This window comes from Chiloscyllium plagiosum, chromosome 11, assembly GCF_004010195.1.
Source record: "Chiloscyllium plagiosum isolate BGI_BamShark_2017 chromosome 11, ASM401019v2, whole genome shotgun sequence".
In the NCBI taxonomy this organism is placed as follows: domain Eukaryota; kingdom Metazoa; phylum Chordata; class Chondrichthyes; order Orectolobiformes; family Hemiscylliidae; genus Chiloscyllium; species Chiloscyllium plagiosum.
In genome coordinates, this window is record NC_057720.1 from 38348242 (window position 1) to 38369040 (window position 20799).

General features: G+C 42.5%; 1 protein-coding gene across 5 annotated transcripts in view; it reads left to right on the top strand.

The window, feature by feature from the left end:
• The window catches only part of mast2 (microtubule associated serine/threonine kinase 2), a 411089-nt gene that overhangs the window by 38008 nt on the left and 352282 nt on the right, over positions 1–20799 (top strand). For all 5 annotated transcript variants that reach the window (XM_043699133.1, XM_043699131.1, XM_043699132.1 and 2 more), the window contains exon 3: positions 2238–2368. In XM_043699133.1, coding sequence (XP_043555068.1) covers positions 2238–2368 — 131 coding nt within the window. The remainder of the gene's footprint in view (positions 1–2237; positions 2369–20799) is intronic.

Sequence of the window (20799 nt, forward strand, 5' to 3'; positions counted from 1 at the left end):
CTCTTCAATCATCTTCTCAAATATGTGTCCCTACTGCCACAGCTTGGACACCAGACAAACCATGTCTGCCAGCATTCTGTGATCATCTCCAGACATGGACCTCGTGCTGTTCCCTGTGAACCTGGAGCAAGGCAGCCCCTTTCTTTCAAAAAAAGGTCAGCAGGAACTCTGTGCTGTTAACATTCTCTGGATAGCAAACACCGAATCATGGCCCTGCTCCTCAGCAATAAGCAAACTGATGACCTTGCATTGTCAAGATAACAAAAAAGAGACTGCGAAATTTGCAGTGTGCCCAGCAGCTAACCAGGGATAGCTGATACAAAAGAACTACGCAACAGTGATTTTATTCGTTTATAAGAAAAGTTATCCCAGACACTGCTTAAACTTGCTGACCAGTTCCAGCGTGAAGACAAGTTTACTGACAAGAATCTTGGGTATTGTGAGTGACACACTTCTGTTATCAAAGCACAATTATTGAGTTTGGAGGGAGGTCCCTTCCAGAGCTCATTGTAACAATGGGCCAGGTACCTGGATGCTGTCATTTGAGTACAGGCTCTCTCTGCACTGTAGCCCTCAAGGTCCAGGCTTTGTCTGCTAATTAGTCGAGCTGTAAATCAACCACCACGGATCTTCAAGCAAACAGAATCCTCCTTTGTGTCACATTTCAATGACATGAGAACATTATTGTGCACACAACTCAATTTGAAATTGTGAAGCACACTAAAAAAGCACATAGAAAGGGATCACCCCTTGTCTCAGGACAATTTGGTAGGTAATAATCGGAGGGAAGGATTCCTTCAAGAATGTGTTAGCTGGTTCCCTCTTCTCAGAGGCCAGTCTTTCATCTTCCAATTGGGAGCTGTAAGGTAGGTCATTTCCCCAGTTTTAGAAAGCGCACATTGACCCCAGCTTCCAGTCTCTGGGGGAAGGAGGAGGGTGTGCATTAGTCATTGTTTGTGCCTATGGGGCAACGATGGTTGGCAGTACATAGCAAGGCTGGCTGGTTAGAAAGTCTCCCATTGTCAAATGGACCTTTGGCCACTTCCATTGATGAGATTGAGCTTTCACCTAATCTTGTGCCTTTCCCGTGCCCCCTTGTTTGTCCTGCCTCCTCCATTCATCTTTCATACTAAACCACCTAATACATACAGAACTCAAGAGCCACATATCAACAAATAGCGAGAGGATTTGAATACAGGAGCAGCGATGACTTGCTGCAATTGTACAGGGCTTTGGTGAGACCACACCCGTAGTCTTGTATGTGGTTTTGGCTTCCTTTTCTGAGGAAAGATGTTCTGGTGATGGAGAGAATGCAACAAGGGTTTATCAGACTGATTCCTTTTGCCCGAAACATTGATTTTCCGGCTCCTCAGATGCTGCCTGACCTGCTGTGCTTTTCCAGCACCACTCTAATCTTGACCCTGATCTCCAGCATCTGCAGTCCTCACTTTCACCTGCCTGATTCCTAGGATGACAGTACTGAGTTATAAAGAGAGATTGGATCAGTCAGCTCTATATTTTAACACAGGACTAGACAGGATAAATACAAGGAGGATGTTCCCAATGATTTTTCATTTGATTTTTGATTTGATTTGGTTTGTTTATTGTCACGTGTGTTTTGTACAAAATATAGTGAAAAGTGTTGTATAGTGTCACCACTCTCCAGCACAGGGACACAACCACTGTACCACAAGAGGGCCCTGATAGTTTAAGAGAAAAGAAGGGGAGGGGGGCGAAGAACTGAGGGGGAGGAGGGAGAGGGGAAAGGAGGACAGGAGGGAAGTCATGGCCTCCTCCTTCTGTGTCTTATGCTCTTTTATTCTTAACCCTGATCTCCTATTTTTTACATGTCTTTTGTGATGGAAAGACAGGAAACTCGACCCAGTGTGAGTGTGTGCAGGACAATTTAAAAGACTATGTCATAAGACAAGCATCAAAATTATCAATGAACAATATATTTAAATGTACTGATTTAACATCAGAACTGAAAATGTGTTGCTGGAAAAGCGCAGCAGGTCAGGCAGCATCCAGGGAACAGGAGAATCGACGTTTCGGGCATAAGCCCTTCTTCAGGAACCCTGAAGAAGGGCTTATGCCCGAAACGTCGATTCTCCTGTTCCCTGGATGCTGCCTGACCTGCTGTGCTTTTCCAGCAACACATTTTCAGCTCTGATTTAACATCAGGCCTTTCTTAGATTTGTAGTTTTCTGAACTAAGTTTCATATTCTCTAAACCAGGTAAACATTTGCTGCCTCTTTCCAGTAGCAGTGGATTATTGATATGTCAGGTGTCTGGAGAATCTTCCAACTTGGTACGAATGAGAAATCAAAACTTAGGACAGTCAGCTCCATCCCTCACTGCTGGCATGGTAAGTCCAGATTAATTGACAGTGACGTTGAAAAATAATTCCATTGTTAAAGTTATGCAGTATGTGTGTCTCAATTTTGTTATTGCACGTAAAGCACAAAAGAGCTCCAATTTAACTATTTAGTGATTAATGGTGATAGGTATATTTGAAAAAAAGTTTATTTTTGGTAAATTCTATATGGACTTGTGTATAGGTCACATTTTTGAGACTATTTTCAATTGAGAGAGCTGACTAATACACGGCACAAGTTTTGAGCGGCTGAAATTCATGTTGTGTTCAAAATACCGTATTATTAGCAAAAGGTGATTTGATTGCACAACTAATCCCAGGAAAAGAAGAAAAACACAGTGAATTACGGTAAATGTAATTACTGGACAAAAGCAAGAAACTGGTTTGAAAATTTAACATGTCAAAGATTCATTGAAATCCTGCAAAATTATACTGTTCAACATTGTCATATCCTGGCATAGTGGCAAAATGAAACACTTATTAATTTCTGAATGTGTAAGCGTCTTGAACTTTCTTGCCAAATTCTTCGGTTTCCCTCCCTTTTACTTCTGTATGTTATGAACCTCAACAATATTAACAAGTTTGTCAAAGAATTAAAGATATACTGGTATGTAGCTAATATATCTTACTTTTATTCAGATATAATGGCACAACTAAAATGATTAACTTTTTAACGATATTAACTTGTGGATGTATAGTGAACAAAGTGTGATAAGTACTGATAGACGTAGTACTGGTCTGAATGAATGAATGAATCAAAACGGATTGTGGTAAACCAAGTGCAGTAAGTAGAGCTATGAATGAATGAATAGAGACGCAATGTAGCAAACAAAGCGATCAGTAAGGTTACCGGTATGAATGAATGAATGCAATTTTGTATAATTGGGTTAATGGGAAGTTAATGATATAGTAGGGTCTACTTATGCATGAGCTATATAGAAAATACCAGATGCTTTGGCCAAAGGTAAGGGATCAACTTATACGTGAGATCGACCTATACACAAGTATATATGGTAAATTGATGGTGAGTTTTTTTACAGATATCATCCCCACGGCTAAACAAAGGCCCTAAACAATATGGCCAATATATCTGCGTCAATGTAGTTCAAAAAGGGCTGCCATGTTCTATAAAATAATTCCATTTTGTGGTGCACCATATTCAAAAGGAAGTCAAAGATATATATTCCATGACTATCCTATGCCAATTTGAAAGTCCTGGGGGACCTTCGGATACCCAATTCAGTAAGATGCTTTTCCTCGCCCAAAAGGAAAGGATAGTGAAAAATTCCCTCCCGTATGTATCCAGAGAGGGGAAATTAGGGGAGGCCAAAAGTAGAGACAGTGGGTCCAACCCAATCTCTGTACCCAAAATCTTTGCCAAGGCATTCGCTACGCTGTCCCAGTATCTGCGGATATTATGGCATGTCCACAGACAATGTGTGAGGGTACCAACTTCTATTTTGCATTTAGGACACATTGAAAATGCTCCTGCCTTGAACTTTGCAAGTCTCTCTGGTGCCATGTGAGCCCTGTGAAGTATCTTCAATTGAATAGCCTGAGTTCTATTACAAATAAAGGTCTTCCTAGCGTTTTTCCAGACATCCCCAATTCTTGATTCGTGGTTTTATATAACTGTTCCATGTCCTTCAATAACTTATTATGTAGCAAGTGGTAGAGAGTATTGAGCGAGGGCGAACCCATCGGCCAAAGCGCACTCCTTTCCATATCCGATTTATAAGGATTAATTATCAATGTGGTCTTCTTTTGTATGAAGTCTCGTATTTGAAAACATCGAAAAAGGTCCTTGCGAGGCAGCCCAAACTTCTGACGCAGCTGTTCAAAGGACATCATGACCTCCCCATTGAACAGATCTCCCAAACAGGAGATACCTCTGGACTCCCACATTTTGAATACAGCATCAGTCAGCCCTGGCTGGAATCCCAACGTTTCACTATAGGGATATAAGGGGAGGATTTTTGCAGGTTACCCTCATCCTGTCGCATTATTCTCCAGGCTTTGATTATATTTAATACAATAGGATTTTTACAATGATCCGTAATAACTCTCATCTTATCCAAAGAGAGTAGATTAATGAGGGGACATTTTGCTTGGGAGGCCTCAATATCTAACCACTCTGGGTCTCTTGTGACCCACAATCAATCAGCTACGTAAGATAACAGAGAGCTCAATTGGTACTTCTTGAAATCCGGAAAGTCCAGCCCACCCCTTACTTGTGGAAGTTGCGGCTTTTCTAATTTGATAAGGGGCCGTCTATGACTCCAAATAAAGGAGCTGAGCCAACCATAGAGCTTATGCAGCGCCTGTCTCGGCAGCATCAAGGGGAGCATTCTCATAGGGTATAAAAGGCGAGGTAGAATATTCATCTTAACCAAACCTGTTCTACCTAGCCAGGATATCGGGAGATCTTCTCAGCATTGAAGGTCCTGTCTTATTTTCTCTAATAAGTGTGCATAGTTGGCTTTATATAGCTGACCAAATGCCGGAGTAATAAAAATACCTAAGTAAAAAAAACCTCCCAGTGACCACCGAAAGGGGAAACGGGATCCATGCGGAAAATTGAATATGCTGGTAAGACCTCTCAGTGGCATGGCCTCCAATTTCATAAAATTGATTTTGTAACTTGAGAACATACGAAATAAGTTAACCACTTGAATTAAGAGGGACACAGATGTCAATGGATCATTTATGAAAAGGAGGGTGTCATCCGCATAGACACTAATTTTGTGCTTACCCGATCCAACCTCCGGAGCCGTTATATTAGGGTCAGTTCGTATAGCTTCTGTCAGCGGCTCAATCACTAGTGTAAATAATAGTGGTGAGAGAGGGCATCCCTGATGACAACCTCTGCCAACACTAAAGCTATCCAAACTTACACCGTTGGTAATCATCACTGCTTTGAGATCATTAGATAATACTGTAACCCATTTAGTAAAGACCTCTCCAACACCAAACTGTTCCAATGTATCCCAGGAGGACCAGTTCCAAAAACGCACAACCCAGATGGCCTCCTTCTTCAAGGACCGCAATTTTCCCCCCAATGTGGTCGACGATGCCCTCCACCGCATCTCTTCCACTTCCCGCTCCTCTGCACTTGAGCCCCGCCCCTCCAACCGCCACCAGGACAGAACCCCACTGGTCCTCACCTGGACAGAACCCCACTGGTCCTCACCAGGACAGAACCCCACTGGTCCTCACCAGGACAGAACCCCACTGGTCCTCACCAGGACAGAACCCCACTGGTCCTCACCAGGACAGAACCCCACTGGTCCTCACCAGGACAGAACCCCACTGGTCCTCACCAGGACAGAACCCCACTGGTCCTCACCAGGACAGAACCCCACTGGTCCTCACCAGGACAGAACCCCACTGGTCCTCACCAGGACAGAACCCCACTGGTCCTCACCAGGACAGAACCCCACTGGTCCTCACCAGGACAGAACCCCACTGGTCCTCACCAGGACAGAACCCCACTGGTCCTCACCAGGACAGAACCCCACTGGTCCTCACCAGGACAGAACCCCACTGGTCCTCACCAGGACAGAACCCCACTGGTCCTCACCAGGACAGAACCCCACTGGTCCTCACCAGGACAGAACCCCACTGGTCCTCACCTCACCTTGACCTCTTTCCACCTATCACATTTCCAACGCCCCTCCCCCAAGTCCCTCCTCCCTACCTTTTATCTTAGCCTGCTGGGCAAACTTTCCTCATTCCTGAAGAAGGGCTTATGCCCGAAACGTCGATTCTCCTGTTCCCTGGATGCTGCCTGACCTGCTGCGCTTTTCCAGCAACACATTTTCAGCTCTGATCTCCAGCATCTGCAGACCTCACTTTCTTCTATAAAAGAGATATAGCCATTCTACCCGATCGAATGCCTTCTCTGTATCTAAGGAGACAACTAATCCCGGTATTGCTGTCTGCTGGCAGGCTTGTGCCATAATTAAGACTCTTCTAATGTTATTAGTTGATCTGCAATCCTTTATAAACCCGTCTGATTCTCTTTTATAATGAATGGTAGAATCCTCTCCAGTCTTAATGCCAACATTTTTGAGAGAATTTTAAAATCCACATTCAACAAGGATATGGGTCTGTACAAAGAACGGTCATGTGGGGCCTTTTCTTTCTTAAGAATGAGAGAAATATTTGCTTCTCTCAGAGAAGGCGGGAGGCAGCCCTGACTGTGTGAATAATTATATATATTCATAAGTGGCCCGACCAATTCCCCTATAAATTCTTTATAGAACTCAGCCTGGAATCCATCTGGTCCGGGCACTTTACCGCTCTGGAGCTGCCTCGCCGCCTCCTGTACTTCCTGGGTTGCCAGGGGGGCATTCAAGGACGACACCTGCTCAGAGGTTAGGCTGGGGCGGGCCAGATTTTTAAAAAAAAGACTCCATCTTCCTTGTTCTATCCTCACAGTCCTGCGACTTATACAATTCGAAATAGAACTTTCTAAAAGCTGTATTGATCTTTTTACGATTACAAGTCAGGGTACCAGCACTCTCTCTAATAGACTTAATGGATTGGGAGCCTTTTTCTTTCTGGCAAGGTATGCTAGGTGCCTGCCAGGCTCGTCACTGTATTCAAATCATCTCCACTTCGCAAATAATATCTCCCTCTTTGCTGTTTGAGTAAGTGCGGTATTCAAAGTTGCCCTGAGGGCTGTGATCTGCTGTAGTTTAGAAATGGAGGGCCTTTCACCATATGCTGTCACAGCCACCTTTAGGCGAGCCTCAAGCAGACTCTGTTGTTCTCCCTTTTGTCTTTTCCGCGTCGCAGAATATGAAAAAATCAACCCTCGCGCGTGTGCCTTTGCAGTCTCCCACATCATCGATGGGTTACTGGCCATGCCTGAGTTGATATCCTAGAAGGTTTTAAATTGCTGCAAGAAATATTTTATGAACTTGCTATCCTTCAATAGGAAAGGGTCCATATGCCAATGGTGGGAACCTATCTCGTCATCACTCGTCTTAACCTCCATATATACTGCGGTGTGGTCGGAAATAGTTATTACCTATTTTACAAAACAATATCGAGTTCAAAAAGGTCGAAGAGACAAAAACCATATGGATTCTGGTATGGCACTTGTGTGGATTTAAATAAAAAGTAAAGTCTCTACCCTCAGGATGAAGACACCTCCACATATCTACAAGCCCCAACTCCCTATTCAGATCAGCCAACTGCTTAGATCTCAAAGATATGCCCGCGGAGCTCCTAGGTATCCTGTCCACCTCTAGGTCAATGATACAATTAAAATCTCCTATAATTGGGTGGCGCACCCCGAGAGCCATCAACTTGGAGAATGCTTTAAAAGGGTGTGCTGCGGCGGCAATAAAAATTAAAATCCCATATTCCTCTCCATATATTAGGGCTTTAATTAATATATACCGTCCAGACTCATTTTTTATCTGGCTTAGCATTTGGAAGGGAAGATTCTTCCGAATAAGAATGGCCACTCCCCTACTTTTTGAGCTGAAAGATTAAAAGAACACCTGGCCAAATCCACCCTGTTGCAGCTTCGAATGTTCCTTATCAAGTAGATGTGTCTCCTGTCGAAGGGCAACATCAACCCCTTTTTTTAAGACTTGATAGTATATTTTTCCTTTTGATTGCTGAGTGGCTCCCCTTAACATTCCAGGTGCACCACCTGAACAAATGACTAGTCATGATCGCTCAAACAAGCCCGAGACCCCCCAGGGGTCCCACCCAAGAATCCCACCCAAAAGACATTGAGTAAAAGCCATAAACAATTCACATGTAAGAACACCCTTTAAAGCAACTAAATCAAAACAGCTGAGAACTACTCCTAAAAAAAACCATGAAACACATTTAAAAGGAGACTTTCCCCCTTGTTCACAGGAGGCACTGTTACCTTCCAATAATTCCTCCATAACATCTCCCAGCTAGAGCCATGCCCTCAGCCCAGACATTACAAAGTAGAGTAAATAAATGCCAATATCTTATAAAACAGGAGTTAAAAGTGGGCCACCAACCCATCCCCCCAACATTATTATCTAGATACATTTAGCAAAACAACATAAGATAAAAATATGTAAAATTACAAAATTACAATCCCAGGAAGTATTAAGCAACAAAAAAAAACCTCAGAAACATCCCCCAATAATCAAATAAACCGCCCAAGTGATAGATAAGAATCCAACAAAAGAATAATCCCTCCGATGCTTCTTCGTTCATCAAATGCCTTCCTCTTGCGATCCACAACCAGAGAGGATGCTGGAACAACATTATTTTGGAACCCTTGTATATCACGGCATGGGGATCCTTCCCCAAAACGCTGGAGGCCTCCAGCAGCATTTGTTTTTCCCTGTAGTGTTGAAGTCGAACTCGAACTATGACCGGGCGGGGGCACTGGTCTGACTCGGGCCTGCGCACAGCAACCAGGTGGGCCCGCTCAACCCGTACCCGGCCCAGCTCCGACTCCAGTTTCAAAAGCTTTGGGAGCCATTGCTCCAAGAAATCAACAGACTGGTCTTCCTCCTCCCATTTGGGAAGGCCCAGCAACCGAATATTTTTCCGACGACATCGGTTTTCTGGCTGTTGCGAACTTCGTGAACCTTTGCCTTTGGTCATTTTAAAAAGCATCAAACTGCTAAAGTTTGCAGAATGACCAAAGCTGATGGGGAAAAAAAAAACTGTTTTTAAATAATTTAGCAAATGAGGTGAGGGTGGGTACCCCATTTTGCTTGGATATTGGGCAGAGCTCAGCAGACTCAGACCTACTGGGTCGCCGCCATCTTGGATTTTGATAGTGAGATATTTTGATTGGATTAATATTTTTGGGGAAACTCTTTAAGCCTTATCCTTTCATGATGAATTAGTATAATTTCTAGGGTTGTGCTAATATTCTCGACACAGACACAGAAGCTTATGTACTTAGTTTGTAAGTAGAAAACCATTGAAGACAAGGCAGTGCTGGCTATTTCGTTCACCTTATTTTGTGATTTGGTGCTGAGACTACTTCTGCCTGTTACCATGCTATCCACAGAATCGTCAATATTATTGAAGCGCCACAGTTACACTTGTTATTACTTTCTCTTGAAACCTGGAGCTTTCACTGTTAAAGTTGAAGCATTTTGGATTTTCTAATGTGCACTTCAAAGTCCAGAGTTGCCCTACCATACTTCTACTGATTAGATAATAAAATTTACCACTTACAAGACTCATCAGCTGCCTACTTCTCCACTGAGTTAGCAATGGTCACTCAGGAGCTCTGACTGTGTTGGAACAGCTGTTCTCATTCTAATAGGCTTTCGCTGTCTCAGTTCTCAGTGAAGGGTCACAACAACTGCCTAACCTCAATGAGTGGAAAATAGTTGGGAAGCACCCCCTTCTTAGTCGAAGGGAGCTGAGTACGGCAGGAAAAGGGACACCCCTTAAGACCATGTGTAAAGAAATGTCTGATTAGAAAGATTTTGTATGACAGTTAATTGCTGCACTTAATCAACAATTAGGTAACAAAATGTGGCCCATGGGCAGGATTTGAGATGTGGGTCTTGTGAACAGGCTATGAACCTAATTTGGAAGAAAAATTGTGATCAAAAGTGGAAATCTTTAATTAAAGATTGAAAAGAACAAGCTGATTGTAAATGGAGGGATACTTTATTAGCTAGTTGGAGAAGTAATGCATGTGACAGAGGGATAGAAGTATGTACAGCAGATGGATTTCCCAAGAGTTGGGAGACTTTAAAAGCTGAGTACGAATGGATAGGCGGGAGGCTAAAAGGGGAAAGAGAAAAACAACGCAAAGACACTAAGACTGCAAAAGATAAATGGGAAAGGTCGAAGCTACAGCTCTATAAAAATGACTTAGTGTCTACGTGGGATCCCAACCTTTTTTGATGAAATTGATGATGCTGATGGCCATGATGTTCAGGCTCTTTACCCCCTTCTACCTATGGAGACACAACCTTTATCTGCTGATCCCTCCACTCCCGCATTGAGCATCTCCCTTATGATCCCGATGAACGGTCCACTATCGGTAAAAGGGTTCATGAACGACATCTAAAAGAAAAACACGCTGAAACTTCTTTGTCCCATAAGAAACTTTCCAGGACACACTGTCCAGGATACCATGAAAGGGGGAGAATCCTTTTTCACCCTGACAATCATGCTCTCCTTTCCAAATAATATCCTATATGCCAATTACCAAATCCCCAGCTTGCCCAAGATGTCTATGCCCTCTGGAAACTGCAGGAAATTATTATGATTATGACTCAAGCTCCTGACCATAAAGATACATCTGCCCAGTTCGCACAATATATCCGAAAGACAATTCAGATATATAATGCGACCCTGAGGGATCTATGACTTGCACTCCAAGATCCTTCTGTACATCATGCTGTTCATAGTGCTGCCATTAACTGAATACTTTTCCTTAACATTTGATCTCCCAAAATGCAGCACCTCACACTTACCTTACCCAGAATAAGTTCCATTTGCCACTTCTCTGCCCATATCTGCAACTGATCTATATCCTGCTGTATCCTTTGAAACCTTCTACGCCAACCACAACTCCAATGATCTTTGTATTCATGATTTGGAGATGCCAGTGTTGGACTGGGGTGTACAAAGTTAAAAATCGCATAACACCAGGTTATAGTCCAACAGGTTTAACTGGAAGCCCTAGCTTTCGGAGCGCTGTCCCTTCATCAGGTGGTTCGTCAACTGGGGCTTCCAATTAAACCTGTTGGACTATATAACCTGGTATTGTGTGATTTTGATCTTTGTATTGTCTGCAAACTTACTAGCCTGCCCATTCACCAGCAATCATCTTGTAATTGGGTATATGATTCCATAATAATCATCACCTATACCATAAAATTCATTTGATCACACATTTTCTTTTTATTAAATTTGACCACAGTCCCTGTTCTGATTTCATTATAGGCCCCTACAACCTATTCACAATTACTCACTGTTTGATTGGCTGGCATTTCAAAACTTGTCGGTGTCCATCTATGTTCCCAAACAAGCCAGTCTATATTCGTTCTTTTGTTGACATTTATTGTAAACCACAGAAATGCAATTAATCTATCAGCAAACTGTTGCGAGACGCCATGAAATCTTTGGTCTCCTGTCACAGTATAAAATTGTTTCTCTTAATACCCTTGCGTATCATTTGAGGCTACTTTTGAAATCTGTCATGCCTAGTTTTAACCCTTGTTTCAGGGCAAAGGTTTGGATTATATATGAGAAACTGAGATCCCATTCTGATTGATTTCATTGACTGTGTCTTATAACTGCAGCCACGCTAGTCTTTTCTCTGTTTGCACATGTATTCTTAAGCTATGTAGAGATCTTATGCTGAATTTTACCAAAAATTGGCAACTTGTCAATTATGTGTTTTATAGAAACTGAACCCCAGTGTATTTTTGCGCTGTCTTCCCAAACACACCACCCGAATCATGTTCTGAAAGTGCCCTAATTGTCCCACTTGCTACAGGTGGAAATACTGGCCACTGCCAGGAACTCCCAGGATTCCTAGGACTTGCACCATCACCACAAGGGTTTCCAGGTGCCCTAAATGGTTTGTTTTATTTGCCACAGACATATTGGACAGCGGATCATTGGTTCATCGTTCTACTGACTGGTCCTGCTTGATGTGGGTGTGTGTAGCTTGCTGCTTATCGAGCATGCCCAGTTGGTGACTGATGGAAGTCTGGAGGAGCAAGTGGCAAGTTGAAGTTTCAGGAATTGTAGATATTAAAAGTATATCCAGTGGGTGGGAGAATTGGGAAACTGCATATCAATGAAGTGACATGGTATCATAATACAATGTTAATGCGTGCATTCAGGTCTCTTGCTGTTATTTAGTGAGAATCTTGTCTCCGTGTTTCCCGCTTTTTGCTGGAAAGTGGGAAGCTTTTCACTCCCCATTATGTCATTCTTCTATCTTTCTCACCAATGTACTGTTGTTCAAGGGCTGTAAAAACTCTGCCCTTTTTCTTTAATTACTGGGGCTGTCTGATATCTTGGATTCTCTCATTGCTAAATAATTATTTATCTGCTCTTCAATCTTTATTGGTTCACAGCGTAAAGCAGAAATTTACTGTTCCTTCTTGTTCCTCTATTAAAAGATGAAGTTTGGTAGGAGTGCAGTGTGCATTAGTGCATTGTAGCCTTGACAGAATATGTTGACTTGTTCAGACACAAGGAGCTGAACACTTGCTTTGCTTAATTCATACCATATACGTTAATTCATTCTCAACATGGTGTTCTCACCTGATAGGATAACTCATCTGGGCTGTGTTCAGCCGCCTTATTTTAAGCAGTGGTAAATGATGTCAAAAAGTTGTCATAAATTTCTCAGGTCTGAATTTGTTTTTTGTTTAAAGAGAGATGTGGAATATATCCTGGCAGAGGGAATGTCATTTTGGTTTGTTCCAGAGTTAGTAAGCATGTAGAAAGAAAAAAAAAAGTACCTGTCCTTGAGTTGTAATGTAAATATAGCACAATATCATTTTGTAATTTTCTATATCCAGAAAAAAACTGTCTTGTTCCTCCTTTGAAGAGCAAATAGTGGTTGGAGCCACAGAACAAGCAGATTAATCTGATTGAAAACCTTCTTTAACAATTTTTGATATTGGAGAAGGAAGAGGCATTTGGTTTGAGAATTAACAGAGGCTAGCCCATATTTTGGCAGTTTTTTTAAAATTCCAGTTTTATTTAGTCAGTATTGTATGGTAAAATGAACTAATTCTTGGATAAACTTGGGTAGTAAAATGTATAAATGTATGGGTTAAAATGTGTTGCAATGAGTTTTATTCAGCATTTTCACACCAGAATTTGCATTAAATGTAAACCTCAAATGTGTTTGGGCTAGTTACTTCATCTGGAACCAGATCATTTGTTTAATCCAACCAAATGTTACAAATATGTTGGCAGTGACGTGATGAAATGGCACTTTGCAGGCTGGTTTGTGGCAAGGTGGCAGCATTGAGCTTTCAGTAATAAGTCTAACCTGTGTTCTGTAATCATGACATCTGATACTTCACGAAAAAGAATGAACTATTTTGTGCTATCTTGTTGTGGTGGCCATAGACATTGCTTTTAACTATTTTGGGAGGAACCTTGAGTTGCACATAGTGTTCAATGGAAGCTGTCCTGACATCATCATTTGTCCATTTTTAAAGAATGAAACTATTATTAATGAAGCATCTTTATTGGAATTATGATTAAGCTACTATAAAAGCCTTTGCTTAATACTCCTTCAGGGATTAACTTAGTGTCACGGTATTGGTGAGAGAACTTTATTTTGCAAAGTATCAAATAAATGTAAGAGGGAATAAAGAAATTGTTCTGGAAAATAACTGAAGAGGTTCATTTTATTTTGGAGGTGGTTTCTTATAAACTGTGACTTAAAACACACCATGCTTGTATTATTCGGTAGTTAATTTTGAAGGGGGTTAAGTTAGCTCATTTAGCTGGCCAGTTGGCTTGCTGTGCAGAGTGATCTCAACAGTGTGGGTTTAATTGCTGCACCGGCTGAGCTTATCATGAAGGACCCTTCTTCTCAACTTTTCCCCTTGTCTGAGGTGTGATGACCCTCAGATTAAACAACCACTTGAAGAAAGTGAGGACTGGAGATGCTGGAGATCAGTATCAACAAGTGTGGCACTGGAAAAACACAGCTGGTCAGGCAGCATCCAAGGAGCAGGAAAGTCAACGTTTCAGGCATAAGCTCTTCATCAGGAATGTGGGGTGGCTCAAAGGGGCTGAGAAATAAATGGAATGGGGATTGAAGTGGTCAGCTGAGGGTGGTGTGTGTGTGTGTTACGTTACTCATTTATGTGACAGGCAGAATGTCTTTATGGCTTGATCACAACATGCTGTTACTGTTGAACAGCACTCATGTTACTACTATAGAGGGCAGTGTGGATCAGCAAGCTTCACCTATTGCCGAAGCTCTTGAGATACTTTGCCTTTTCAGCGGAATCTGAGAGGGAATGGAGATCTTTCAGAACTGAAGGGGAGCCATTCTCCCACAGGATTGCTTTATGTGCCCTGAATCAACATCAAACTTGCATGGTGTACAAATGGCTTGGGCCTCGATTTACAATGTTGCTGACAAGGCTGACCTGACAGTACATGGAATGTAGGAATCCCAGTGTGTATACTGATCAGTGAGGCCGGGTTTGCAATAGACAGAGTTGTGTACCAGCATCTGATATCTCAACAGGAACATTGAGGAAACGGTGCTAATTTGACTGCTCAATTTCAAAGGTTAATTTGCAAGCAGAATGGGGTCTGTGAAGACATGCAGAAAATTTTGCATGAAACTGCAGATTCAGATATAGCAATCAACAATGGATTCGAAATATGGAAAGAGTTTGGACATTAGGTGTCATTTCATGAAAAACATGGTTTTCATGGAAACCAACAAAGATGGGCCTCGCAGGGAATTATGTAGCAATGCCATCCATTTGGGCAAACTTGCTGATGTTAAAATTAAACTGAGTTATGTGACTTATGTTCACAACTTTGTGCAAATCAGAATTGATCAATGGTGAGTAGGGTAGCAATGCTACATGAGTGTGAACTCTGAATTGCTATCTGTATGTTAAGTATCTTAGAAGTAGACAGGGTGGTTAAGAAGGCATTTGGCATGCTTGCTTTCATTGCTCAGACCTTTGAATATTGGAATTGGGACGTCTTGTTGAGGTTGTACAGAACATTGTTGAGGTGTCTTCTGGAGTACTGGGTGTAGTTCTGGCCATCTTGTTATTGGAAGGATATTATTAAACTGGAGAGGGTTCAGAAGAGATTTACAAGAATGTTGCTTGGGATTGGGTTATAGGGAGAGGCTAAATAGGCTGTGACTCTTTTGATTGGTGTGTAGGAGGTTGAGAGGTGACTTTACAGAGGTTTATAGAGTTATGAGGGGTATAGATAAGGTGAATGGCAAAGGTCTTTTCCCTAAGGTGGGTAAGTTCAAAAGATGGGTGCATATTTTTTAGGTGAGAGGAGAATGATTTTTAAAAAGGACATGAAGGGCAATTTGTTTTACACAGTGTAGTTTGAGTCGAAGAGTGTGGTGCTGAAGAAGCACAGCAAGCCAGGCAGCATCCGAGGACTAGGAGAATTGACGTTTCAGACATAAGCCCTTCATCAGTAATGAGACTTGTGGGCCAACAGGCTGAGAGATAAATGGGAGAGGGGTGTGGAAGGGGGGAAGGTAGCTGGGAATGCAATAGGTAGATGAAGATGGGGCTGAAAGTGATAGGTGGGTGGAGCAGATAAGTGGGAAGGAAGATGGATAGATCGGCCCTTTCAAGAGGGTGATGCTGAGTTGGAAGGTTGGGGCTGGGATAAGGTGGTGGGAGGGAAAATGGGAAACTGGTGAAATCCACGTTGATCCCGTCTGTTTGGAGGGATCCAAGGCGGAAAATGAGGTGTTCTTCCTCCAGGTGGCAGGTGGTTATGGTTTGGCAGTGGAGGAGGCCTGCATGTTCTTGGGGAGTGGGAGAGGAGATTAAAGCGTTCAGTCACAGAGTGGTGGGGTTGGTTGGTGTGGGTGTCCCTGAGATGTTCTCTGAAATGATCCGCAAGTTGGCGTCCTGTCTCCCCAATAAAGGGGAGATCACATCGGGTGGAATGGATGCAGTAGATGATGTGTGTGGAAGTACAAGTAAATTTCTGATGGACGTGGCAAGATGCTTTGGGGCCTTGGACGGAGGTGAGGCAGGAGGTGTGGGTGCAAGTTTTGCACTTCTTGTGATGGCAGGGGAAGATGCCAGGAGGGGAGGAAGGGTCATGGACTTGACAAGAGAGTCCTGGAGGGAATGATCTCTCCGAAATGCAGATAAGGGTGGGGAGGGAAATAAATCTCTCATAATGGGGTCTGTTTGTAGGTGGTGGAAATGGTGGAGGATGATATACCATATCCAAAGGTTGGTGGGGTGGAATGTGAGGACCGGAGGTTCTGTCCTTGTCATGACTGGAGGGGTGGGGTTCAAGGTGGAGATGCGGGAAGTGGAGGAGATGCACTGGAGGGCATCGTTGACCACGTGGGAGGAGAAATTGCGGTCTTTGAAGAAGGAGGCCATCTGGGATGTTCTGTGGTGGAACTGGTCCTCCTTGGAGCAGATGCGGTGGAGGCGGAGGAATTAGGAATAAGGGTTAGCATTTTTACAGGAGGCAGGGTGTATATTTTTCCACCTCTTCCTCATCTGATGCATGTGCTAGAAAAGCTAAAAGGTCTAAAATTTGATAAATCTTTTGGCCCCGATGGGATACATCCTAAAGTTTGAGAGAGGTGGCTGAGGAAATAACGGAGGTGCGCTGACTGTGATCTTTAAAAAATCACTGGAGTCAGGGAAAATCTCAGATGATTGGAAAATTGCTGTTATGACTGTCTTGTTCAAGAAAGGATAAAGACAAAAGATGGAAAAATTATCGGCCGATTAGCCTAACCTTGGTTGTTGGTAAAATTCTAAAATCCATCATTAAGGATGAGATTTCTAAATCCCTGGAAGTACAGGGGCTGATTAGAACAAGTCAGCATGGATTTAGTAAGAATTCTTTTGAAGAGGAAACAAGTAGGTTAGACCAGGGAAACCCAGTGGATGCTATCTATCTAGATTTCTAAAAGGCCTTTGGCAAGATGGCTCACGGGAGGCTGCTGAGTAAGGTGAGGGCCCATGGTGTTCGAGGTGAGCTACTGACTTGGATTGGGGATTGGCACTCTGACAAAAGGCAGAGAGTTGGGATAAAGGATTCTTTTTTGGAATGGCAGCCGGTGACAAGTGGTGTCCTGCAGGGTTCAGTGTTGGGCCTGCAGCTATTCACTTCACATATTAATGATCTGGAGGAAGGGTCTGGGGGCATTCTGGCGAAGTTTGCCGATGATATGAAGTTCGGCGGACAGGCAGATAGTACTGAGGAGGTGGGGAGGCTGCAGAAAGATTTAGACAGTTTAGGAGAGTGGTCCAGGAAATGGCTGAAGAAGTTCAACATGAGCAAATGTGAGGTCTTGCACTTTGGTAAAAAGAATACAGACATGGACTATTTTCTAAACGGTGAGAAAATTCATAAAGCCAAAGTACAAAGGGATCTGGGAGTGCTAGTCCCAGGATCCTCCAAAGACGAATTTGCAGGTTGAATCCGTGATTAAGAAAGCAAATGTAATGTTGTCATTTATCTCGAGGGTTGAATATAAAGGTAGTGACATGCTTCTGAGACTTTATAAAGCTCTAGTTGGCCCCATTTAGAATACTTTGTCCAGTTTTAGGCCCCACACCTCAGGAAGGACACACTGGCACTGGAGCGTGTCTAGCGGAGATCCACACGGATGATCCCTGGAATGGTAGGCCTAACATACGATAAATGGCTGAGGGTCCTGGGATTGTATTCATTTGAGTTTAGAAGGTTGAGGGGAGATCTAATATAAACTTACAAGATAATCCATGGCTTAGGGTGGATGCTGGGAAGTTGTTTCCGTTAGTCAGGGAGACTAGGACCTGTGGGCACAGCCTTAAAATTAGAGGGGGTCAACTTAGAACAGAAATGAGGAGACATTTCTTAAGCCAGAGAGTGGTGGGCCTGTGGAACTCATTGCCATGGAGCGCAGTGGAGGCTGGGACGTTAAATGTCTTCAAGGCAGAGATTGATAAATTCTTGATCTCGCAAGGAATTAAGGGCTATGGGGAGAGTGCGGGTAAGTGGAGTTGAAATGCCCATCAGCCATGATTAAATGATGGAGTGGATTCAATGGGCTGAATGGCGTTGCTTCCACTCCTATGTCTTATGGTCTTATTTGCTCCCAGGAGGACCAAATCCACTGTTGCCAGGTGGGACTAGTTTAGTTTGGGAACATGGTTGACATGGACCAGTTGGACTCTCGGATCTGTTTCCATACTGTATGACTCTATAAATATTAAACACTTCATTATTAGGTGCAAGAAAGGGCATAGAGTTGGTAGGTGATTTGGTGATTATAAATTCCTGTATTGTTGATACCAATTTTATCGGTATGAAACACCAACAACCAGTTTCTTGTTGTCAATAATGAACTTTTAATCCTAAAATACCAGGACATGGTTATTTATGAGAGATTGGATCCAGTTAAGACTGGGATAGAAAGAACATATTTTTGCTCTCGTCCCACAACTCCACCAGTCACATCTAAGATAAAAATAGTTTTTCCAGTTGCTGAGATGGTGAATTAAATATGTTAACTATTTATCAGGATTTAAATTGAAAGTCGTACTTAAACAAAAGGATCTGTCAAGCAGGTTTCTTAATAAACACAATTATGGATTTGTTGTGAAAGCAAAACTTGTTTAATAAAGTTGCAATAATTGGTTCATGTAACAAAGTCATTTATACAGAAATACAATTGCTTATTCTTCAAAATATTCCTAAACATTGTGAGCCCTCTCCAGGAAAAGAGGAAAAAAAAAAATTCAGTTTGGTCTTCTGAAATAACACTTTGACCAATGGGTTGTTGTTGAAGGCAAACTGAGAAAGCATAGAATGTTTTGAAGTGTGTTCCTCACACATTCTGGCATGTGATCAAGTCACAAATCAAGCTCGGTTGTCACTGCAGTCTTGGCAGACCCAACTTGCCCAGAAAGCAGAATAAGAAGTTCCTCCAATCACTCTTTGGGAATGACAAATAGATTTCACCTTGAACTCAAAGGGAAGATTTCCTTTTCGGAAAAGGGAGAGGACAGGTTAGAAGGTCTTCTTTGCAGACTTCCTTTACCTCAACTGAAGAGCACAGAAAACAGGCACCTGTCCAAGCCAGTCATGTTCAACAGCAAAGCAAGCAGTTATCATCAGTCATGTGATTTCTCGGAAGTCTATTTAAAATAATTCTAATGTCATACAATCCCTACAGTGTGGGAGCAGGCCATTCAGCTCATCCATCCTCTGAAGAGCATCACACCCAGACCCCACCTCCCACCCCTGTAATTCCCATGGCTAGTCCACCTAGCCTGCACATCTCAGGACACTATATGGCCAATTTAGGATGACCAATCCACCTAACCTGGACTATGGGAAGAAACTGGCACACCTGGAGAAAAGCTGCGTGAACACTAGGAGAATGTCTGTATACAGTTTGCACGGTCACCAGAGGATGAAATTGAAGTGAAGCCCCTGGCACTGTGAGGCAGAAGTGCGAACCTCTGAGCCACCATCGCAACAGATCTTTCAAATAACTCCAGCTATTTCTGTGCAACTTGAAAGAAATCAAGTTTTCCACAGTCCTTCAAAGTCTGAAGAAAGTGTAAATATGAAACATCTTCATAACAATATTTGTAATTTTTGTCAGATGCATCAGTTGATGTACATTATCATCTCAACCTTTGGCATCTATTAACTACTTAAAAATGGTTTTCATCTACAGCAACAGGTATAACTGTTGCCTATGTAACATTTTAACATTTCAAATTGCCCCACTGTCTTTGTGTAGCATTAGGCTTAGTTAAATTGTCAAATTTTTTCTGGAGATACTAAATTCATATAACTTTTTGATTTCAACCTTCCACAATGGCTCCTTGCTGTGGATCTCCTGGAATGTTTTTAGAAAAAGATCTGCTTTAATATATTTATGGCTCTTCCTGCAGTGTTGACTGTATTCGTGCTGTGTTAACTTTGGCTTCCAATGGACACAACTGCTGTGTTTTGCTCCGACAGAAATACTTCAATTCTCAACTTCTCATTTGTATCGTGACAAAGCTTGACAGGAAATTATTTTGTAAAGCCCTATGTTACCACACCATGTTGTAAAATAGTGAAATCTGCAGGACTGTACAGTCTAGTTCCTGCCATATTCAAAATGAAATGTTTTGTTTTGATACATTCAAAGTAAAATGTAGATGTTTTCAAGATTAAAGCAGATAAATGATTTCCATATGTCTGTTTCATCTGAACAAAGGCAATCTATTTCCACATCCATGACCTTGCCGACTTGAACAATAGCCTTTGAGAAGCTGACACATCTCATTTCCATAAATTGGCATGACCTAAGCAGAATTCACCACAAACCTGTCTACATTCTTCAGAGCTTGCTGGATGTTAGAAATATATAAACATTTCATTAATGATTTATAATAAAATAATCTTTGGGCAGGCTAATCAAGCTTGTCAACACCTCTGCTGCAGAGCAGGTGCCAAGGTTCAAGCCCCACCTGCTCCAAAAGCATCTCTGAACAGTAGAAAAATAGAGAGGTAAAAACAATGACTGCAGATGCTGGAAACCAGATTCTGGATTAGTGGTGCTGGAAGAGCACAGCAGTTCAGGCAGCATCCAAGGAGCAGCGAAATCGATGTTTCGGGCAAAAGCCCTGCATCAGGAATAAAGGCAGAGAGCCTGAAGCGTGGAGAGCTAAGCTAGAGGAGGGTGGGGGTGGGGAGAAAGTAGCATAGAGTACAAT